The sequence below is a fragment of the Arvicanthis niloticus genome, chromosome 5, assembly GCF_011762505.2.
Source record: "Arvicanthis niloticus isolate mArvNil1 chromosome 5, mArvNil1.pat.X, whole genome shotgun sequence".
NCBI classification, from domain to species: Eukaryota; Metazoa; Chordata; class Mammalia; order Rodentia; family Muridae; genus Arvicanthis; species Arvicanthis niloticus.
Window position 1 is genome coordinate 40935193 of NC_047662.1, and position 23031 is coordinate 40958223.

Consider the following 23031-nt stretch of genomic DNA (forward strand, 5'->3'; position numbering starts at 1 on the left):
CTCTTTTTAAACACTGTTTCTCCAAGTCTTGGGTGTTCCAGGATACTAGGTCAGGGGTTAGTTTTGAAAATGTTGATTCAAGTCTAGGGCAGGTCCCCAGCAAAGCAGTCACTTGCATGAGGTCACAGGACTCATATAGCCCCAGATTGCTGCTTGCCTCTCAGCCTGTAGTCCTTTTCTCTGCACACCCCCATGAATAACTTTTCTTTTGGGTCAAAAAAAGAGATGTAAACACTATATAAAAACACACTAATGGATAAAGAACCTGAGGATTCCATGACTTCACCACTTCTCTTTTCTTATTATCTCAGCCAGATCTCCCCTTCAACCTCTGACCTATTTATTTAACTGGCTCTTTGGCATCCCCACTCAGATGCTTAATGTTTCAAAGTCTATGAGTTAAAAAAAATTGGCCTCATATTCAGCTTCAAACCAACTCCTCCAGGCAACTCCAACTATTAGGATCTGGAGTTGTCCTCTTCTGGCTCTTTTAAAATAGTAACAGAATTCTCTCCTCTTACCCCCAGCTGAGAACCCAGGAGGTACATGGTCCCTGAGGCCCGTGCCTCTGCAATTGAAGTAGTCCCACAGGGGCTGCCCTCCATGGGATGGGTGGCAGCCAGATAACCAGCAGCTGCTTTTTCCACAAGCCTGGTGCCTCAGCAGTTCCAACCTGGTGCCAAAAGGCCAAGTGGTGCCTGGATTGCTGCTGATGCTAGTCCACTATGATGAGAGTTTGGGAAAGCTGGTTCTGCCATCAGGGAAGGAATCTGCAGCAGCAGGGAAGAGGGAAATCCAGGGAGCAAAGGTGCTGCACCTTTTGTCCTTGACTGGAAGATGCTGCTCAGGATGGGTCTTTGCACATCCATCAAGGAGGTCAGCACATTTCCTCAGGTGAGGCTCCCAGCTCAGGCAATTATACTTTGTGACAAATTGGCATTAAAATCACCTGTACTAAAAACTGGCTCCCAAAAGTTGTTCTCTGACTTCTTTTGTGGATGCAGTAATGAAAATAATAATTATTTATTTTTAAATATATAATTTACTTTTACTTTATGTTCATTGGTGTTTTGCCTGCCTGCATGTCTGTGTAAGGGTGTCAGAAACTCTGGAACTGGAGTTGCAGACAGTTGCGAGTCCCCATGTGGATGCTGGGAATTGAACCCCTCCTCTGTCAGAGCAACCAGTGACTCATCACATCTGGGTGTGCTGTTAATTAGTGGTGCTGAATAGTTACAATTCATTGGGACTTCCATGATGACATTATAATTTGATTTTATTAGGGGCATCAGATTCCCTGGAACTGGAGTTACAGAAGGCAGTGAGCTCTCATTTGGATCTTCTGGAAGAGCAGCCAGTATTCCTAAATGTCACTTTAATTTTTTTTCAAAACCTATTTTTAATGATGGTTCTTAAACACTTTAACCTCCTTTTTAGTCCACCTCCCACAAGAGTTGTCTTGAAATCAGCAATTCAGTTCACAAGTTAACAACAGTAGCTCAATCAGCTTGAAAGCACTTCATGGATACACCAGCAATCTAGTTCGGTTCAGTAGAGTCGGGATAGCAAACATGAATCAGCAGCGGTGGCACTACCTAGCAGGGATAGCCAGCCCTCAGCCTTGCACAAGTCAGCAGGAGGGACCAGGAAGAATGCCAGGAGAAGTTCTTGGCTGTGCCTCTCAGTGAAGCAAAGATCAGCAAATAAGCAAGACCAACAGGCGTTGAACAGCTAGCTCTATAAGCAAGCTTAGCTCTGTCTCTGTCACTGTCCAAGAAGTCCTTTTTATACACCCTCCCAACATCATATGTCCTCTCGGTCTTGCCTCAGCAAGTGCATCTGTCTCAGCTGACATCACTCTTCCAATCAGCCCGGGTCTGAGGAAGTCGCAAGAAACCGCAGAATACCACCAGATGTTTTTTGGTTTGTTTCTCTCTATGGAGTCCCAACAAATGCAATTCAACTACACAAGGTAAGATGAACCAAACACATGCATGTCATTAGCAAAGAATCATTCATCACATGTCCTTTTATGTGCTTGCTTTAGCAGAACATCCTCTCTCCTGTGACTGCTTCAGTGAAACATTCCTTCACAAGTCTGCTCTGGTTTCCACCTGTGTCCACTACAGCTAAATCTTCCTTCACATGTTTGCCCCAGCAAAACACCACCCAACCAACTTTCCAAAGAACCCTTAAATTTCCACTTCACCCACTTCAGTGGTGCCAGCCTGATAGTCTAATTTTAATATTACTTTTTTCTTGTTGAGATGTCTCAGCAAAGTGACACTTCTCCTTATCTATTATTTGGTTATCCATTAGTGCAGTGTATGTAGGAAAGACATTATAAATTCTTGGTTTTCCAAAGCAATGCAAACATCTCCTATTACCAAACATGAGCAATGTTTTTGTTTGTTTGTTTGTTTGTTTGTTTGTTTTTTGAGACAGGGTTTCTCTGTGTAGTCCTGGCTGTCCTGGAAGTCACTCTGTAGACCAGGCTGGCCTCGAACTCCGCCTGCCTCTGCCTCCCAAGTGCTGGGATTAAAGGCATGCGCCACCACTGCCCGGCATGAGCAATGTTTTATCATTGCCAATTCATGGATTTTGATAGTTTGAGATTTTTGTGATTGTAAACCGCACTGAAGCTTAGGTCATCAGGTCTGAGAGACTGAGAGCCGTGTCACTTTCCATTCAGGTCTATGATCCTTTAACCCTAGAACTCACTGCTAGCTTCCTTGCTAAACAGACTCTAGGATGTCCCAGAAGCCCTGGTTTCTTTTGGAAGCAAATGTGAGTTCAAGACCATAGTAAGGGAAAAAGGCCAAGTAACATATAAAGGCAAACCTATCAGAATTTCACGTGGTTTTTCAACAGAGAATCTAAAAATCCTGAAGATTCTGGACAGATGTCATGCAGACCCTAAGAGACCACAGATGTCAGCCCAGACTACTATACCCAGCAAAACTCTCAATCACCATAGATGGAGAAATCAAGATATTCCATGACAAAGCCAAATTTAAACAATATATGTCTACTAATCCAGTCCTACGGAGGATACTAGAAGGAAAACTCCAACAACAAGGAAGGTAACTGTACCCAAGCAAACACAAGAAATTAATCATCTCACAACAAACCCAAAAGAAGAGAATCACACACACACACACACACACATAATACCACCTCAACAACAAAAATAACAGGAACTAACAATCATTGGTCTTTAATATTTATCAACATCAATTAACTCAATTCCCCAGTAAAAAGATACAGGCAATCAGATTGTATATATCAACAGGATCCACCACTCTGCTGCATACAAGACACACATCTCAGCAACAAAGACAGACACTACCTCAGAGTATCAATCTGGAGCTTCCTCAAAAAATTAGAAATAGTTCTACCTGAAGACCCAGCTATGCCACTCCTAGGCATATACCCAAAAGATGCTCCACCATATCACAAAGACACATACTTCTTTACATTTATAGCAACCTTATTTTTAAAAGTCAGAAGCTGAAAACAACCCAGATGTTCCTCAGCCAAAGAATGGATACATAAAATGTGGTTCATTTACACAATGGAGTACTATTCAGCTACTAAAAAACGAGGACATCATGATTTTTTTTTCAGGCAAATGGATGGAACTATAAAATATCATCCTGGGTGAGGTAACCCAGACCCAAAAGAATGTGCATGGTATGTACTCACTGATAAGTGAGTATTAGTCCAAAAGTACAGAACACTTATGATACAGCCTACAGACCCTAAGAAGTTAAATAAGAAGGAAGGCTCAAGTGAGGATGTTCAATTCCACTCAGAAGGAAGAACAAAGTAATCATAGGAGGCAAAGGGAGGGAAGAACCTGGAGGGGAAGGAAAGGGGAAAGGGGGAGTAGGATCATATATAGGGGGAGACAGGAGAGAAGCCCAGAGGGCCAGGAGAATGAATGAAAATAGGCAGCTGCGGTGGAGAGGGATGAGGGGTGGGGATTAGAGAGGAACGTCTAGAAAGTCCCGGAGACCTGGGATGTGAGAGGCTCCCAAGACTCAATGGAGATTACCTTAGCCAAAATGCCCAACAGTGGGGAGATGGAACCTGAAGAGATCACCTCCAGTTGTTAGACAGGGCCCCCAAGTGGAGGGATGGGGACACTAACCCACCTCCAAAAGTTTTGACCCAGAATTGTTTCTGTCTAAAGGAAATTCATGGAAAAAAAATGGAGCAGAGTTTGAATAAAAGGTGGTCCAGTGACCAGCCCAACTTGGGATCCATCCCATAGGTGGGCACCAAATCCTGACACTATTGCTGATGCCATGTTGTGCTTACAGACAGGAGCCTGGCATAGCTGTCCTCTGAGAGGCTCTACCAACAGCTGAGTGAGACAGATGAAGATACTCACAACCAACCATTGGACTCAGGTTAGGGACCCCTATGGAAGAGTTAGGGGAAAGATTAGAGGAGCTGAAAGAGATGGCAACCCCAAAGGAAGAACAGCAATATCAACTAACCTGGACCCCTGGGAGCTCCTAGAGACTAAGCCACCAACCAAAGAGCGTACATGGGCTGATCCAAGGCCCCCAGTACATACGTAGCAGAGGATTGCCTTGTCTGGCCTCAATGGGAAATGATGTGCCTAATCCTGTAGAGACTTGATGCCCCATGGAAGGGGGATGCTGGGTGGAGGGGAGCACCCTCTCAGAGGCAAAAGGGGAGGGAGAATGGGGGTGAAAAACTCTGGGAGAGGGAACTGTGAGGGAGGTAACATTTGGGATATAAATAAATAAAATAATTAATAAAAAAAGACCGAAGTCGGAGTATCTGACTGAAGGTAATATGCTTATTTTTTTTTTTTTTTTTTTTGGAGGGCAGACCGAAGACATATACATATACATGTGGTATCTCAAAAGTTCATACTAGTACCCCGAGTTCAAATTGAGTACCACATATGCCCAACTTACATTGAGGTTAGAGGCTGTTAAAACCACTGGAAATTGGCAATATATGCTTAATTCGGTCCAGCAAACCCCGTAGCTTAGCAACACACAGAGCTGACAGAAAGCTGCGCTTCATGCAGATACCCAGTAAGTGAGGATGGAATAACTCCAATCACCAGCCTGGAAAAGATCAACACGGTTCTTGATTAGTGTAGTTCTGAGGCATTGTAGTAAAAAAGTCATTAAATCAAACCATTCTAAGTCAGGGTTCATTTTTCTGGGCTTTTATAAGGGCCCCTCTGTCTTCCATGTTGTCTCTCTAGCTCCTTTCTTTCCTACTGAGAATCCTGATTCTTAAAATACAGCAGATGTTACCAATGATAACAGGAAACTTTAATGTACTTTGTCAGTAACTGCTAAATCATATTTTTAAAATGCAATAATATCAAGTATTTATATATGGGTTGACTGAGTTAGAAAGGTTGACTTAATAGGTGTACTTAAAGCATAGCATCTTGAACTGAAATTTTTATTTTATTAGTCAGTGTCTCAATAGGAAACAGATGGTACATTTGAAAGATGGTAAGTCAATGGGGCTTATTATGAAGGAATACTTATAAGCTGTAAGAGTAAGGAAACCACAGGAGATGGTTCTGGGTTTAGTTGCAGCAAAGCTGTCATCATCCTGTGCCCAAAGACACAATGGAAGCAGAGTTGTAATTTGAAAAGACAGAAATAGATGAAGTCAGTGATACTGAGAGGAACACTGACCTTTGGAGGAAGAGAAGCAGCTAGGTAACAAGACAGGGATCAATATATGGCAATTCGTAGAGTGAACCCAGTCTCCCTCCAGTCTCCTGTTGTAGCTTCACCCAGCTTACTGCAGGAACCTCCTAATGGTATCCATGCTTCTTCCCATGCTGTTTTTCAATATCCTGAAAACAGTAGCCCAAGTGACCCCTAGAATAATGCATGTGGATCAAGTCATTCATCCCCTTGATATCCTTCAATGATTTCCACTTCACTCACAGGGGAAGTCTGCAGGAGAAAATGCAGGCATGGCCTGGCAGCCAGCCTGCTTGGCAAACTGTGCTTTTAAATAAGAAGCATGGCAAACCATGCCACAAAAGTCAGAACCCCGAATTCTGAAGTAGCATGAGTAGCTGGTAGCTGGCCTGTGGACTCTGCACTCTCCTTTAATGCGCTTCTTCTGAATAGACACCTGGTGGTATGAATGCTCACTATCCACACACTCACAGTCGCCAGGCTTCCACTACAGAATTGGTTGCTCCTGTGCAATAAAGCAGATGCTGATTCACGAAACTGTCTCCAGAGTAGTTTATCTCTGTGCCCTTTACTGACCAACAGCAGTCTTGCCTGAAGATGCCCCAGTAATGAAGGCAAAAGTCAAAACCTTTATGAAGATACACAAGGTTCTTTAAGATGGGAACACTCTTATTGTCACTCTGACCTTATCTTACTAGCCTCTCTCCCAAGTTTCCAGCCACAGTGACCTCCAAGCTTCTGCTCTTGAGGTCTCATCTAGTGAACTGTACTTCTCACATCTGCTGGGCTCCCTCTCCCACCTCTCCATGTAAATCTTTCTCTATTTTAAACTGCAAAGACTCCCACCGTCTTATCTGCCCCTGTCCACCATTTACTTTCTATTCAGCACTTACCAACCAAGGTGCAACATATATTACAGGTTGTTATTTATCTTGTTACTTCCATTTCTAGTGAGAAAAAAATGGCTTCATAATGGGAACTTTTGTTCACAAAAGTAAGAAATTGATATTTTTGGGGGTGGGCTAATGAATAAAAGGATATGATTTAAGAAGTAACAAAGTTCATGTATTTTCCATATTCATTTCAAAATGTTCGTGTATTTTCATCAGTTTGTATGTTTTTTTTTTTCCCTAACAGCAAGGCTACTGATGCCAGCTTAGTCTTGGTAATTACAATGTAAAACTCACTCTGTTCTACTGCATAGTGTCTGGGGCTAAGTGGACTTGGAGGCAAAGGTGAAAAATAAAGAAAAGGGACATAGGCCTAGGCCCACAGAATCAGACCTGGATTTGTATCCCAGATATTCCACTTGATAGTGAATGTTACTTAACCACCATGTGTTTCCATTCTCGGAAAGGCTGTTAAACAGTAAAAAGAACACACTGACTTAGGATGCCAACCTAGTTATGACTCTGCAAGCTATTTGTTGCTCAGGCTCAACTTCCTCAGTTATAAAAGAGAATATCTCCCTTTACAGGATTCCTATAACATGTGCAGTAAATCGCCTCAAGCAGAATTAATTAGAGACTGTCCTAATACAAGGCAGTCATGTACTTTCTGTCTAAGGTAACGCTATCCGTGGCTACGGCACCTACTTGAGGAGTAGATCTTTCCCATGACCGTTGCCCTCTGTGTTTCAAAAGTGCTGATAATCCACATCACTAGACAACAAAACCAGAAGCACATTTTTATTAGCAGGATCTCACCCGAAGCTGCACATTCCTGAGGGAACCGAAGGCAACAGTGTGGACTGCCAGCTCCCAGCATGCCTCCTGCAGCCACTTTCTGCTTCCTATTACAGGTGGGATCTCATTTTAGTGAATTGCTCTTTAAACATCTGTTTCTACATACTGAGGTTATTGTTTGTTTGTTTGTTTTTTCTAGCAGTGGGGCCACAGGAACTGTGCTTTGTCGACTTGGCTAAAACAAAATCTTAAAAATGAAAATTCTTTCTTTACAAATACCATAGAAATGAGGTGGGGGTTCCCCCCCCTAATATAGAACAATTATCTTTTGTAAGTGCTATACTTTGGCTGAGGCTATTTCCAAGAAAACAAGCCAAGGGTTGAGTTGGTAGGTGGATGACAAAGTAAATTGGACAGCAATAGCAAAATAAAAGATAAAAAAATGTAAAGTCTCTCAACTCAGGTCTGCTAGAAAGTCCAAAAGTCGAGCCAGAATTCCACAAGAGAACGAAGCCATTTCCTGAGGGCCTAATTCACACTCTGCCTCCTCTAAGCCTGCCAATTCCTTCTAAACATACAGCTCAGAACTCTGTTCCTCACATGTGTGCCCATCCTGAACCTAGGCGGAAGCATTTAACAGCATCCGATCTGTACTTTAAAAGATAATCGTTGCCTACCTTGTCCTGTCCTTGATTCAAAACTGAGCTCCCAGCCTAACACCTAAGACAGGATTCATGTCTAGTAAATGTTCATGGTGTGTGTGTGTGTGTGTGTGTGTGTGTGTGTGAGAGAGAGAGAGAGAGAGAGAGAGAGAGAGAAAGAAGCACTGATATACTCAGATTGAGATTTTTTTTTTTTTTTTTTTTTTTTTTTTTTTTTTTTTACCTAATTTGAGAGGTCCTTGAGGGCAAAAAAGCATCATTTAACTTCTCAAGATTTGGTACATGGATGCTCATTCTTACATGTTGGTTAAAAAAAAAAAAATACTGAAATTAACGTCAAAGTTGATAAGACCCAAAGCCAACAACTGTTTAACCCTTAATTTTCCTCAGTATTTTGATGCACACAAAAACTAATTTCATGCTTCTAAATTAGAGCTAAAATACACTGAGTGTGAATAGTAAGTGACTAAAATATGCCTTGTGCTCCAGGACCCAGGCTAGGGACTTGGAAAGACTGGACAATTCACTGGGTCTGATGAACTGCCAAGGAAGGTTATTGTCTTAGAATTTCTATTGCTGCCATAAAATCACCATGACCAAAAAGCAAGTTGGGGATAAAAGGATTCATTTGGCTTACACTTCCATTTTGCTGTTCACTATTAAAGGAAGTCAGGACAGGAACTCAAACAGGGCAGGAACCTAGAGGCAGGAGCTGATGTAGAATCCATGAAGGGATGCTACATTATGGCTTACACAGCCTGCTTTCTTATAGAAGCCAGGACCACCAATCCTAGAAGCCAGGACCACCAATCCAGGGATGGTACTACCACAGTGCGCTGGGCCCTCACCCACTGACCACTAATTGACAAAATGCCTAACAGCTGGATGTCATGGAGGCATTTCCTCAAAGGAGGCTCCTTTCTCTCTGATGACTAGCTTGTGTCATGTTGACACACAAAACCAACCAAGCCAGTATAGTCATCTGTACTGATCCTGAGCCCAGTGAAGTATCAAAATTAACTAAGAGAAGGAGTTTGGGGCTCCTCCTGTCTACATCAGCCAAGTGACAAGGGTCAATCATTCCCCAGAAACAAGAGTTTCTGGTCTGAACCCCAGGTTTCTGGCTCACAAGGACTGGCTTTAGCCTCTTGCTAGCTGTGGCATTTCCTCCTGGAACTCATCTTCCCCACTTCGGCCAGCTTACGTTACAAGGCAGGAAATCTGGGTGCTTTTCAGCCAGTCTCCAAGGCCCTGCCAAGTCACCAAAGTGCTCAAGTCTAAGGCCCTTTTGATTGTGTTGGTCACCTTCCCAGCACCCCTGCCCCACCCCAGCCTGGCCCCCTCTCTCCATTTCTGCCACCCTAGCAAGCTTCCAACTCTCTGGAGTTTAAAAGTCTCTGTTCTCCTTTCTCTGATGGAGACTGGCCACTGCTTGGACTCTCCTTTGACAGGTCGAAGGCACCCTTTGGCACTCTCGCTTTCCTTAGTCTGTGAAGTCCACTGGTTGGGGAGGGGAGTTTAAGGTCAGTGGCTTGCCTCTCACTTGAAGTTCCTGGAAGAAAGAACTGCTTCTCTCTCTCTCTCTCTCTCTCTCTCTCTCTCTCTCTCTCTCTCTCTCTCTCTCTCTTTCTCTCTCTCTCTCTTCTCTCTCTCTCTCTCTCTCTCTCTCTCTCTCTCTCTCTCTCTCTCTGTCTCTTTACCTCCCTCCCTCCCTCCCTCCTCACATCTTCCCTCCTCTCTTCTCCCCTTCCTTTGTATGTGTGGCTGTGTAAGCATGTGTGTGGCAGTCTGAAGTTGACAGTGGGTTTCTTCTTTGGTTGCTCTGCACTTTACTGATGCAAGATCTTTTCCTGACCGCAAAGCTGGCTTACCTAGTGTGGTGGTTTAAATAGGTATGGCCCCCATAGGCTCCTGTGTTTGAATGCTTGGCCCATAGGGAGTAGTGGCAATTAGGAGGTGTGGCCTTGTTGCAGTGGGTGTGGCCTTGCTGCAGTGGGTGTGGTCTTATTGGAGGAAGTGTGTCACTGTGGGCTTTAAGATCTCCTATGCTCAAGCTACATCCAGTGTGGCACAGAGTCTCCTTCTGCTGCCTGCTGATCAAGATGTAGAACTCTCAGCTCCTTCTCCAGTATCATGTCTGCCTACATGTCACCATGTTTCCCCGCCATGACCATAATAGACTAAACCTCTGAAACTGTAAGTCAGCCCTAATTAAATGTTTTTCTTTATAAGGATTCTAAGGTCATTGTGTCTCTTCACAGCAATAAAAACCCTAAGACAGTTGCTGGCTTGTCCCAGGGATCCTCTGTTTCTGATTGTTGAGTGTTAAGTTTATGTAAGTTCTGGGGATCTGAATTCCAACCCATTTCTGCCAGGCCACTGACCCAAAAGTGTCTGCGACCTTCTGAAAACAGCACCACTGGACAAGGAGGACATACCAACCACATGAGATTGGGGGTAGGGCACATTCAAACTATACCCAACATATTGTGATACTGTGATAGAGGTCGCCCAACGTTTGGCAGAAGCAAATAGAAAGGGAAAGATAATGGTGGCTGTGAGAGTCAGAGAATGCTTCCGGAAGAAATGGTACCTAAGCTAAGGTGATTGATAATGAAGGATCAGTTTGGAAGAATGCGGAGCAGACTGCTAACAGTGGAGAAGGAAGTGCGTGTGCATATGTGCCTGTGTGTGCAATTTGGGTAGGGAGAACTTTTTACTCTTAATTTTGTATTATATAAATGTTTTAAGGGGAAAATACAAAAAAAGAAAGATTAAAGAAAAAGAAAAGAAAAATGTAATCATTTGTGCTACTTAAGAAAAATAAGTTACCTGGGCCCATGGGGGCACACAGAGACTGAACCACCAGCCAAAGAGCATTCAGGGGCTGGATCTAAAACCCCTACACATTTGTAGCAGGTGTGCACTTGGTCTTCATGTGGGTCCCTAACAACTGGAGCAGAGGCTGTTTCTGATTTTGTTGCCTGGCATTGGGTCCCCTTCCCCTAACCAGACTACCTAGTTGGATCTCAGATGGAGAGGGCATGCTTAAGCCTACTGGGATGGGGATTTCCCTGGGTGGGGTAGTACCCAAAGGAGTTTCCCCTTCTCTGAGGGTAAGGGGAGAGGGTAATTAAGGATAGTACTGGGAGGAAAGGAGGGTTGGGGAGATGTAAAGTGAATAAATAATTTTTTAAAAAACTGAGTTATTTAAGTTATTTTACTTAAGTCTAACACATGCCAGTGTTTGGGGTAAATGCTTTGTACACTGTTACTTCATCTAACTTAAGAATCACTATGTGTATAACATCAAGCAAGGCTAAAGCATCTTGTTTAGTTCTCAAATTTAATAAGTCCTCAGCCTAATTTGACCCACAAGGATTTCGTTTTCAGATCCTATGACTGATGTACTTTTAGGGATTATTGAGCTCTGAGGAAGGGCTATTATGTTTGTGGACTGTAAGGTTTTATACTGACTGGAGTCGGGGAATAGGTAGATCTGGAGTTGAATGAAGCTGGAGAGTAACAGCAAATTAAGGGGGAAAGAATAAGGTCAAGACTTTGAAAATATCAAAGAAAAAGTATAGTTAGATTTAAGCAGTAAAACCTGAAGTAAGAATCAGAATAAAGAATATTTTAGACAAAGAGCAGATGACAGAAGTTAAATTTTCAGCAATTTCAGTTTGCTGTGAGGTGCAGTGGGGCTGAAGAGAAACCTAAGATAGTTTCTGAGCACTAGGCACCAAGCTGATCGCCTCCTGCACAAAGTCCCACTGACTCTCACACTCTTTAGCAGAGACTCCCACAACTTGCATTTGAGGAGGTGATTTTGAAGTCTTTCCTAAATTAAGCTACTGGATCAGACTTCCATAAGACAGCCACATTATACATGTAGTTAATCTCCTTATACATTGTTTAGAATATTTTTTCCAATATTTTTACCATTTCTTTGAATTAAAAGAAAATATTCACAGCTGGGCATGAGGATGTATACCTGTAACCCCAGCACCCAGGAGGCAGAGGCAGGTGGATCTCTGAGTTTGAGGCCAGCCTGGTCTACATTACAAGTTCCAGGCTAGCAGGACTATATAGTGAGACTGTATAAAAATATTTTTTTTCCTAAAAGAGGGCTCAGAAATTAAGAATGTACACTGTTCTTCCATAGGACCAGAGTTCAGTTCTCAGTGTTCACGTGGAGGCTCACAGCCACGTGTGAACTCCAGCTCCAGGGTATCTGACTCTTTCCTCTGGCCGCTGTGAGCATGTAGTACAGATACACATACACAAACAGAGAACCCACATATATAGTAAAATAAAAATAAATTTTAATAAACTTAAACTTCACTAAATACATTTTAAAGAGAGGGAAGCTAGAGAGGTGGCTCAATGGTTAGGAGCACTGACTGCTCTTCTGTAAGACCCAGGTTCAATTCCCAGCACCCACATGATGGCTCAAAACAGTCTGTAACTCTAGTTCTAGGGAATCCAACCACTTTTGGCCTCCCCAAGCACCAGGTACACATGTGGTGCACAGATTTACATGAAGGCAAAATACCTATACACATAAAATGAAATAAAAAACAAAAAGAATTCAAATAAAAAAGTATCATAATAATTAAGGATTTAATATTGCAAAAAGAGGTGATTTAAAAGATCTGCTTTGTTCTTTATGTTCTGGCTCTGGTTCTGTTTCACACTGCTTTTCATAACAAGTAAGAGACTGGTGACCAGAGTTGAACTGAATTGCTTATATGTTTGCTACTGTTTTCATATTCAAAGCAGACCATCCTTCAAAGATTAAATTCATTAAAGATTTGGGAGAAGATTTTATTAGGACAGATGGGAATTCAACATAAACTATGAGACAAAGTAAAGAGTCATTTCTTTCCCTAGGAATCTTTCCCTAGGACTAGTTTAGAAATTGTAAAGCAAACAAAAGAAAACACCAATTAAATTAAAACTTCTATTTACAGAGCCAGATGGAGTGACACACTCCCGTAATCCCATCTCTCAGGAGGCTGAGGCAGGAAGCTGACAGGCAGGCCTGTGCTGGATAGGAAGACCTGTCTCAAATGAATGAGCAAAATGTACACTTACAGAAAAGAAGCAAGAAAGAAACTCAATTCTCCTTTAATAGTAAAAAGGCATTATACAATGTGAAAGAACACAACAATATCAGATTACAAATTGAAACCAAGTGTAGTGGTGTGGTGTGTGCTGTAACCCCTGTACTGGGGCGGAAGACGCAGGAGGGTCCAGAGTTCAAGGCCAGTCTGGCCCGTCTGGACCACAGAGTAACTTCCAGGAAAGCCAGGGCTACATAGAGAGACCTTGTATTAAAGAAAGAAAAAAAAAAAAACATAATGAATTTGTAAAAGAAGGTAAGTGGCAAGAATATCCATTAAGTATTCTTTCATAATCCTGACAATCTGAGCAGACACCTGGGTTATGGATGCATTTAGAAAAGTCCTTAAAAATAAAAGGGAATCAGTAAACACCTCAGTATTAAATTTAGCCAGCTCTGCTTTTTTTTTTAAATCACACCTATTTCTTTTCTCTTTATAAGTGTGCAAGTATACCACAGAACACATGCGAAGTCAGATGACAGCCGGTGGGAGTGGGTTCCTTCCTTCCACCATGTGGATTTCAAGAATTGAGCTCAGATCGCTGGGCTTGGTGCCAAGTGTCTTTATCCACTGAGCCAATTATTTTCAAAATGTCAGAAACAATTCTTTCAATCCAGCTATGAGAAATAGATTTGTTCTCGGCTAACATTTTTAAAGTCAAATCCAGGAGAGTCTGGAACTATTAAAAGTTTATGATATACCTAACTGCTTCACTCAAAACCATTTTATGTGTTAAATAAGGAAACAAAGAGGGCTATCTCACAATGGTTGATTAAGGATTTAATATTGTGCCGGGCGGTAGTGGCGCACACCGCACGCCCTTAATCCCAGCACTTGGGAGGCAGAGCCAGGTGGATTTCTGAGTTCAAGGCCAGCCTGGTCCACAGAGTGAGTTCCAGGACAGCCAGGGCTACACAGAGAAACCCTGTCTCAAAAAAAAAAAAAAAAACAAAGAACAAAAACAAAACAAAAAAATAAAATGATTTAATATTGTAAAAAAAAAAAGATGATTTAAAAGATCTGCTTTGTTCTTTATGTTCTGATTCTGTGTCAAGATGCTTTTCACCTGCTTGACAATAAAAAAGCCTGTGGCCAATGAGCTGAGGCAGGAAATGGGAGGCGGGCCACTGGCAGGAAGAGAGAGGATTCTGGGAAATTGTGAGAGAATAAAAGAAGATGCATGGGAAGGACCCAGGGAGAGATTTAAGTGAGATACTGAGAGGGATGCTGAGGAGACATGAAAGAAGAAATGATCCGGGACTGAAGGACAGCTAACTAACCATGTGGAAGACATAGACTAGTTTGAATGGGTTAAGTCAATAATGAGCTGTGTAGGGAATGAGCCAAAGCTGGTGGCCAACACATTTAATAAGAAATAACTACTCTCAGAGTCGACTTTCTGGGAGCAGAGGCTGAAAGGAAAAAACAGATTTAATTTTTTTAAAGTTTTATATAAACAAGTCATGGAGGGCTGTAGTCTTTATTGTTTGTGATGGAAATCATCATTCATTGTCACCCAAGGCCCAACTTCTCACAGGTGGATTCGTCATTTTTTGCTGTTGGTGTTGTAACAAAATACCTGAGAAATTTACTTAAAAAAAAAAGAAAGACTTACTTTGGTGTTGACAGGTTCACACTTCCTGTTTGGGGGCCAAGTGTCCCCACCTGAGCTGCTGCTCCGGTCCGCAGGTCAGGGTCTAGCAAGAGAGAGAGTGGGGATGGAGGGGAAGAGACTCGAAGAATGGAGACAAGACAGAGGTTCTGATCAAGTCTCAAGTCTCATTTATTGAAGGGAAGTCCGGGTTATTTATACACTTTGCCACGTGCCTTGTAGCCTTGTAAGCGTGGATACCACGTGCACCTTGCAGCTGGGGGCACTAAACAGCAAAACAAGATATGTGGGATAAACAAGATATTTATCAGAGTGTGCTCAGCTGTTGAAGGCTGCTGAAAAACAAGTCTCTTGTCAGGGTATATTGTAAGCTGCCGACCTGACGGCTGACTGAAACGGAGCAGCCCCGCATGCGCAGTGCACTTTGGAATTTGGCTCCAGCCCCTCCCAAACGGGGCATGTAAATGAGGTACCACTAGGGTACCACGAATCTGACCAATCACCCCCTCCCGGGCGGGGTATGCTGAGGTGTATGCTAATGAAGCACTGCAAATGGACCAATCATGCACCTCCATGCGCTTTGCCCCGCCCAGGGCTGAGGGTATATAAACAGCCCGTTCTGGGCATTCGAGGTCTCTCCCAGAAATCTAAAAGAGCACTTCTACAATAAAGGCTGTTGAGAAGGATTCAGTTTGTCGCGTCTTCCTTGCTGATCTAGCGGGGGCGCGACAGTATATGGCTCAGGATGTTTGCCAAGATGATAGCTGCTTTCTGCTAGGAGTCGGCTCCCAACACTTTGGTATTCTGCTTCGCTTAGCACTGTGGCTTCTGGGCCTGAGCACCATGAGACAGGGCATTGGGAAGAAAGCCACAGAAGAAAGCTGTTCACCTTTGGGGGGAGGAGGAGAGAGGCAGAGGAATCATCGGAAGGTGGCAGGGGTTGGTGGAGGACCCTGTTAAGGCGTGTGCTGGCGACCCATCTATTCAGCTATGAACTCGTCCAAAATCAGCAACGCATTAACTCATTGATGAAGATAAAAACGAAACGATCCTCTCAGTAGCACCAAGAGCTGGAGACCCCCTTCGACACATGCAGCTTTGGAGGGGACACTTCTCATCCAGCACCCAGCCAGTACCCTGCCGCTGAACCCTGTGAGTAGCTTACTGGAAGAAACACTTTGCAGTCTCAGAAAAATATTTTATAAAAGCTCACCCGGAAATGAAAATATTACTGAATGTTCTTCAGGCCTCTTGACCTCTAATGAACAGATATTGACAAAAACCTCAAAAGAGTCAAATTATTGAGAATGTAGGCCTGATTGTTAATCGGGAAAGAGTGGGACTTAGTGATAAAGTGAGCATATTAGAATGATTGATTGATTCATTTTATAAATGGAAAGAAAGTAGCACCTTCAGAATTTATTCAGGAAAAGCTACAAGTCTTATGCATTTTACTCTGAGCTATGAGAGGAGGAGACTGAAATACCACGTGCGATGGACTCTTCAGAACAGTTTCGGAGTTCCACCTAGCTATCGAAGTGGCTAAAACCAAAATGCCACAAAAGAATCGGAAATTGGCTATGGAATGTTGAAACTGGCAAGTTATGCCGATGAGTTTCAAAAGAGAGAAAATCAAAAAGAAAAGAAAATACACAGGTATAAATTTGATCTACACTTAATATCATATTCAGATTATTATATCAGATTAAATATTGTAAAATGGCATTACATTTATTTGAAAATACATCTCTTTCTCCTCCCTCTCCTCTCCTCCCACTCCTCTCTTTCTCCTTCCTCTCCTCCCTCCTCCCTCCCCCACCCCCTCTCACCCATTGAGCAGCTTCATTCAGACATATCCTCCTGTCTTTTGCTCCCTGTTCGTGCAGACTTACAGCCCCAGTAGTGTAAATTTTAGATTTTTTTCAGTGCTAAAATGGCATCTCTCTCTGATCCTGAATTAAATCCTAAACCCTTCATTTGCTAACTTTGCTTTAGCATGCACATATCCAATAACCTCCTCCTGATTCTTGAGGGAATTTTGTTTCTTCCCCAAGCACAGAAAAAAAAAAGAAAGAAAGAAAGAAAGAAAGAAAGAAAGAAAGAAAGAAAGAAAGAAAGAAAGAAAGAAAGAAAGAAAGAAAAAGAGGATTGCAGTCAGGACCCTGGAGGACATAGAGACACACCTCTGAAGAAGTTTACCATCTAGTGGGAAGGACCAGCATGGTTCTGAAAGCTCCCCAACTTCCTCAAGGAAAGGGAGTGTAAAATAAACATTCACATTGGGTGTGAGGTTTAGTGGATTTGCCTTGAAGCTGAATTCTCCGAGCAAGCTGTGTGGTGGCTTTTAGACTGTGTATTTGTTTAGGAGCGCTTGGGCAGAGGCCAGCTGAAATTAAGGGGGAAGTGACCAGACGGCCTCTCCTGCTGCCAGTGCTTTTCAGGTTCCAGTTCTGGTTTTATGTGACTTTGTGAGGAGATGTACTCATGAGATAGGCTGATAGTGCCTTAGATAAACCGTAAAAACAGGAGAGAAGAAGCTGAATTAATGCCAACTGCTAAACCTCGGGTGGCTTGCTGGAGAAGGTAGCATTTGACCACAGCCTTAAAAATAGGCATGCCTTCAAGAGTACGTGAAAAGTGTTTCACAAGGATGCCATTCGGGAAATAGTAACTAAACATTGGAAAGCTGAGCCAGTTGGGCCAGAGGATCTTGAGTTTAAGCTCAGCCTTGACTACATAGCCAGAGCCTGGGGGTTATGGGGAAAGGGAGAGGGAAGGGACAGGGACAGAGAGACAGAAACAGAGAGAAACAGAGACAGGAGGGGAGAGGAGAGGAGAAGAAAGGAGAGGAAAAATGAGGGGAGAGAAATGGGAAGGGGAGAGAAGAGAGGAGGGGAATGGAAGGGAAGGGAGGGGAGGGGACAAGTGAGGAGAGGGAGGAAAGAGGAGAAGAGGGAAGGAGAGGGGAGGGGGATGGGAGGGAAGAAGACAGGAGAGAATAGAGGAGTATTAAAGTCACCCATTGTTGCTGTCTTGGAGTTAATCTGTAACTGTATGTATAACAATTTTTGTTTTATAAAATCGAATGTTCCCATGTTCAGTGTATACATATTTAGAATTGCAATGTCCCCTTGATGGATTCTTCCTGGAACTGATGGACATGACCTTTATCTCTTCTGACTAGTTTTGGCTTGAAGTCTATGTTGACATTTTAGAAAAGGGATGCCTGCTTATTTCCTAGATTCATTTGCCTGGATTACCTTTTCCCATCTTTTTACAGACACAAGGATAATTCAACATCTACAAATCAATAAAGGCAACTCATCGCATCAGGACAGAAGTCACACCATCATCTTAACAGATGCAAGAAAGGCCTCTGGTAAAATACAACATTCCTGCATCGTGATAAAAGTCCTGAAGAGACTCAGAATACTGAGGAAACTATCTCAACATAGTAAAGGGCATACGTGACAAACCTGTAGTCAACATCATTCTGAATTATGACCATGTGTAGCTTGTGTAACAACCGTTAATATCTTGTCATTGAAACTATGGCCCAGGTTTTTCTTTTTTTTTTCTTCTTTTCTTTCTTTTTTTTTTTTTTTTTTTTTTTTTTTTTTTTTTTTGTTAGTCCCATGTACCTCAGAGAGAGGTTAGTCTCACTGCAGAGACTTATTACAGGATACATTAACAATTATGCCATCCCCTACCCCAGCTCCATGCACAAAAATGCTTCCTATGACACACAGCTACAACCTCCCCTTTTCTTAAAGATTTATTTACTTTTATCTTATATGTATGGGAGTTTTACCTATCTGTATGTCTGGGCATTACCGGCATACATGATACCCTCAGAGGCCAGAAGAGGGTGTCACATTCCCCGGGACTGCAGTTATAGACAGTTGTGAGCCACCATGCGAGTGCTAGGAATTGAACCCAGTTCCTCTGAGAGAACAACCAGTGATTTTACCCACTAGCTTTCTCTCCATCCCCAACCTTCCTTTCTTGAAGCAATGGTAAGCTACCTCCTCCCCAGCTCTTCATTCTCTGGAGTTAAAAGGACAAGCTCAACTGGAGGGCATTCTGAAACAATATGCTTTCAAAGAGTTGTAAATCATGTTCTCTCTGCTCTCTTTCGTTTTTTTTTTTTTTTCTTGCCTTTTATCTTCCCATACAGCATGTCTATTAAATAGTATACTGGTTACGAATATGTCCGTGTAACATAGAATTCCACCTTATCAGTTTGAATATGCTTGCTAGTCTTCAGTTTCCTAACTCTGAAGGGGAAAGAAAACAGTAGATGTAGGATCTTATGCCATCTTTCAGTAGCACCAAAGTTACTTGCAGTTTTCTAAATTTTGACCACTAAAGACTCAATTCTCCCTTGGAAATATGTATTTTTAACTACAGAAAAAAGATATGTTTATTTTTACTTTATGCATACAAGTAGTTTTGCTGCTTTGTATGTGTACTGTGTGCATGTCATGCTTACAGAAGCCAGAAGAGGAGGGTGCTGGATCCCCTGGAATTGGAGCTGTAAACAGATGGGAGCTGATGTGTACGTACCAGGAACTAAACCCGGGTTCTCTGGAAGAGCAGCAAGTGCTCTGAAGCACTGAGCCATCTCTCTAGACTCTCTGCCTTAGAAATACTTTCATTGTTTTTTCTATTTATTAGCATTTTAATACTGTGAAGTATTAGATTGCTCATCATACTTATTAAGGTGATTGTAGTCAAGCAGCTCATCATAAACATGCATGTTCTCTCCTTTGAGCTCTTGAAGTGTTTGAGAAACGTGTTTAAACAATGGGTCTCAGTAGTCTTTTCTCCTTAACACCAATGTCCTGCTAGAAGTAAATAGGAGTATACTGGTAACCCTAGCACTTGAGAAGCTTTGGCAGAAGGCTTGTAAGTTCTAGGTTACCCCAGCTGCAGAGCAAACCCCTGTCTTAGAAAAACTAAAAGTATATCGACTTTGAAGACAGAGTTTGGCAGACATAGAGAAAAGGATGCTGTGCCCAGAGGTGGGGTGTGGGGAGTGGCTGGAGGGGGATGGGAAATAGAATCTGGTAGAAGTAGAACAGGTGACAGACTCCAGCAGACCCAGAGAAAGAAGAAACCTTGAGGCTAGGAAAAACTACCCCCAGCATCACAGCAGTCACAGGGGACTGCCTCCAGAATTGGTCCTATTCTATTGGAGAGTCTTTCCACTGAGCTTTTCAATTTGGTTTTCTTCATTATTTCTATCTCTTTGTTGAATTGTAAGTATGTTCTTGTTTGGTTCAGCTGTTTGTATTCCCGCAGAATTAATTCAGTTTATTTGTGTGCTCTGGTTACTTTGAATGTACTTGTAACCGTTCTTTGGGATTTATTGCCAGGAATTTTGTTCATGTCATTCTTTTGGGGGCCGTTACTGTTGGGTTGGTCAGTTTGTAGGAAATTTGTTTTTCTCATGCTTGTGTTTTTGTGTTAGGATTTGTACATCTGGAGTTTGGTCATAAATTGAATTTGGCTTTTATTTAGATCACCTTTCTTCTTTCAGTAGAAGCATTTGCAATGTTCAGGAGGGACTGGGTTGTAGAATTCTAGTGTTGTTTTTTTCTGTTAGAGTGGTGGTTCAGTAGACCAGGCTCTGTCTTCATGACTCACTGTCTGTCTGTGCATTAGTAACTTTTCTATTGGTGTGATTAAAACACTATGGCCACAATAACTTATAAATGAAAGAGTCTGTTTGGGCTCATTCAAGAAGACTTTAGGGTCCATAATGGCAAAGACACCATGGCAGCAGGCAGCAGACATACCAGCTGGAGCTGGAAGCTGAGAACTCACATCTTCCACCATGAGCATGAATCAGAGACAGCCAACTGGGAATGGTAGGAGGCTTTGAAACATCACATTCCACCCAGGTGATGTTCTTCCTCCAGCAGGGCCACACTTCCTAAACTTCCCCAAACAGTGCCACTAAGTGAGGATCCAGTATTCAAATACCAGAGACACTCAGACAAACCACTACAGCCTGCAATCACAGTCCAGGGCAGGTCCATTATGAAAACTGGGTAGAGCTACGTATATGATGTGGCCTGACACCTGGGCTTCAGGCTGGAGTCTCTCAGCATGCCTTCCCCAGCTCACAGAAGCCTGTCTCACTCCTTGTGGCTCTTCTGTGATGAGTTCTCCCCTCTGGGTCTTCCTCTGGCTGATTGGATTATAGATTCTGGTCCAGTCCATTAGAGCTGCTTCATTAGAGTGGAGTCCCAGAATCTGCTCACACATCTGTTATCCCTTCAGGACTTTGTTTTCCAGTGCCAGCCTCACACACCTGTGTGGTCCTTTCCAATTTCCAGTATACTGGTTGGAGTCTGTTAAAGTTCACCATTGGGTTTTCAGTTTATGGGATGCTGCATGGTCCTGATTCAAGGTTTTTTGGTTTGGTTTGGTTTGGTTTGGTTTGGTTTGGTTTGGTTTGGTTTTCTCCTACAGTCTAGTAGTATTCTGCTAGCTAGATTTGAATGTATAGTCCCCAGATACTTGCTCTGAACCGCCTGAGTGTGATTTAGAAAGGGTCTCAGGATATTAAGATACCAGGGCAGCAGGAGTCTTTGTGAAGTAGCTTCCCACTCCTGTTCGATCCAGCACTTGGTGAAGAGAGTGAGACTTTTCAGGATTTCCTTCTGCTGAAGCTGCCTTTGCCCTGGGCATGGCTTTTATTCCCAGCTCTTTAGAGCATTCCCTATTGTAAAGATTTTCTATTCTCTGGCTTCCAGTCTGTTCCAGTCTGTTACTTATTGTGTGCAGGAGCTCCCCTAACAAAACTAATCCCTCTGACACCAACTCTTTCTCCTTGGCTTTTGAAAAGTTTTCTATTTCACTTCTCCAATTAAGTGAGAAATATTCTGAAGCTGTTTTGAGCCTTTTTCAAATTAAACCCTAAATACTTTGTCAGACCATGTGTGGGTATCATCCACACACCTTTTTTCCTATGGTACAGTTTTATCTTCTTTATTAATTTTTTGTCTGTCTGATGTGTTGATAAACATAGGTTATGAACTCTATCACTATTATTTCTGGAACTATCTGTTGCTTGATGTTCACAAATATTTGTCTTATGAAACAGGGATGTACAGTTGGTCTCTTAGTTGGTAAAATGACTTTATATTTTCTAATTTTGGCTTGAAGTCTACTTTTTCAGATGTGAGGAGAGGTATTCTGACTTGCTTCTGGTATATCATTCTCTATCCTTTACTCCTTGGTCTGTATTATGATAATGAAATACATGTCTTGCAGGCAGCAAACAGTTGAACCTTGTTTCTGAATCCATTCACTCAGTCTGTGTCATTTAATTGGTGAGTTAAGACTGTTTACATTTAAGTTATGATCAAGAGGTGTTTGCTGATTCCTGTAAATATTTTGAGTGTTTTGTATTTTTCTACTTAATTCAAATACTTCCTATTCACTGTAGGAGATTCCTGTTTTACTGTGTTGAACTATATATTTCATGGTTTATATGTTCTTGTAAAATTTATTTTTTTGTGGAACCCTCTTGTTTGTGACTCTCTTCATCTCTGTTGAGGATTCCTTTACATATTTTCTGCAGTGGTGGCTTAATGGAAATTGATTTATTTTGTGACTATCATGAAAGATCTTTACTCTTCCATTGATTTAAAGAATAATTTTGCTGGATATAGTAACTTTTGTTCTTAATTATCTACTTTCAGGACTTAAAATATTATTCCATGCTTTCAAAGCTTTTAGAATTTCTTCTGGAAGGTCTCATGTAATTCTGATGAATTTTGCCTTTGTATGTAGTTAATTTGGCATTTTCAGTTACTTCTAGTAATATTGTTTCTCTGCTTTGTACACTTGGTATTTTAACTATAATGTGACATGAAGCTACTTTCTAGTTATGTCTATTTAGGATTCTAAATGTCTCATGTACTTGGATGTCCAGGTTCCTTCCAAGATTTGGGAAATTTTCTACTATAATTACATTGAACAGCTTTTTAAAAAAAAATTTTATTGGATATTTTATTTACATTTCAGATGTAATCCCCTTTCCCCATCCCCCCCAGGGACCCCTTATCCCATCCCCCCTTCTCCTGCTTCTATGAGGATATGCCTCCACCTACCCTCCCACTCCCACCAACCCACCCTCAATTTTCCCCACACTGGGGTGTCCAGCCTTCACTGGACCAAGGACCCCCTCACCCACCTATGCCCAACAAGAATATC

At 42.2% G+C, this 23031-nt stretch overlaps 1 protein-coding gene and 1 long non-coding RNA gene across 5 annotated transcripts in view; both read left to right on the top strand.

Annotated features, from left to right (window-relative positions):
- The first annotated feature begins 450 nt into the window (after positions 1-450).
- LOC143442382 (uncharacterized) lies at positions 451-4783 on the top strand. 4 transcript variants are annotated; one of them, XR_013110518.1, is made up of 4 exons: positions 517-894; positions 1831-1972; positions 2872-3083; positions 3628-4781. It is a non-coding gene; the product is annotated as an uncharacterized LOC143442382 (long non-coding RNA). The 4 variants fall into 4 exon arrangements; XR_013110517.1 differs by having other exon boundaries at positions 525-894; positions 4326-4776; XR_013110516.1 differs by having other exon boundaries at positions 451-894; positions 1284-1972; positions 2872-4783.
- Positions 4784-7265: 2482 nt separating this feature from the next.
- C5H1orf185 (chromosome 5 C1orf185 homolog) overlaps positions 7266-23031 on the top strand; it is a 53338-nt gene continuing 37572 nt past the window's right edge. The window contains exons 1-3 of the mRNA XM_076935185.1: positions 7266-7283; positions 7416-7518; positions 18083-18181. Of these exons, the coding sequence (XP_076791300.1) occupies positions 7266-7283; positions 7416-7518; positions 18083-18181 (220 nt within the window). The remainder of the gene's footprint in view (positions 7284-7415; positions 7519-18082; positions 18182-23031) is intronic.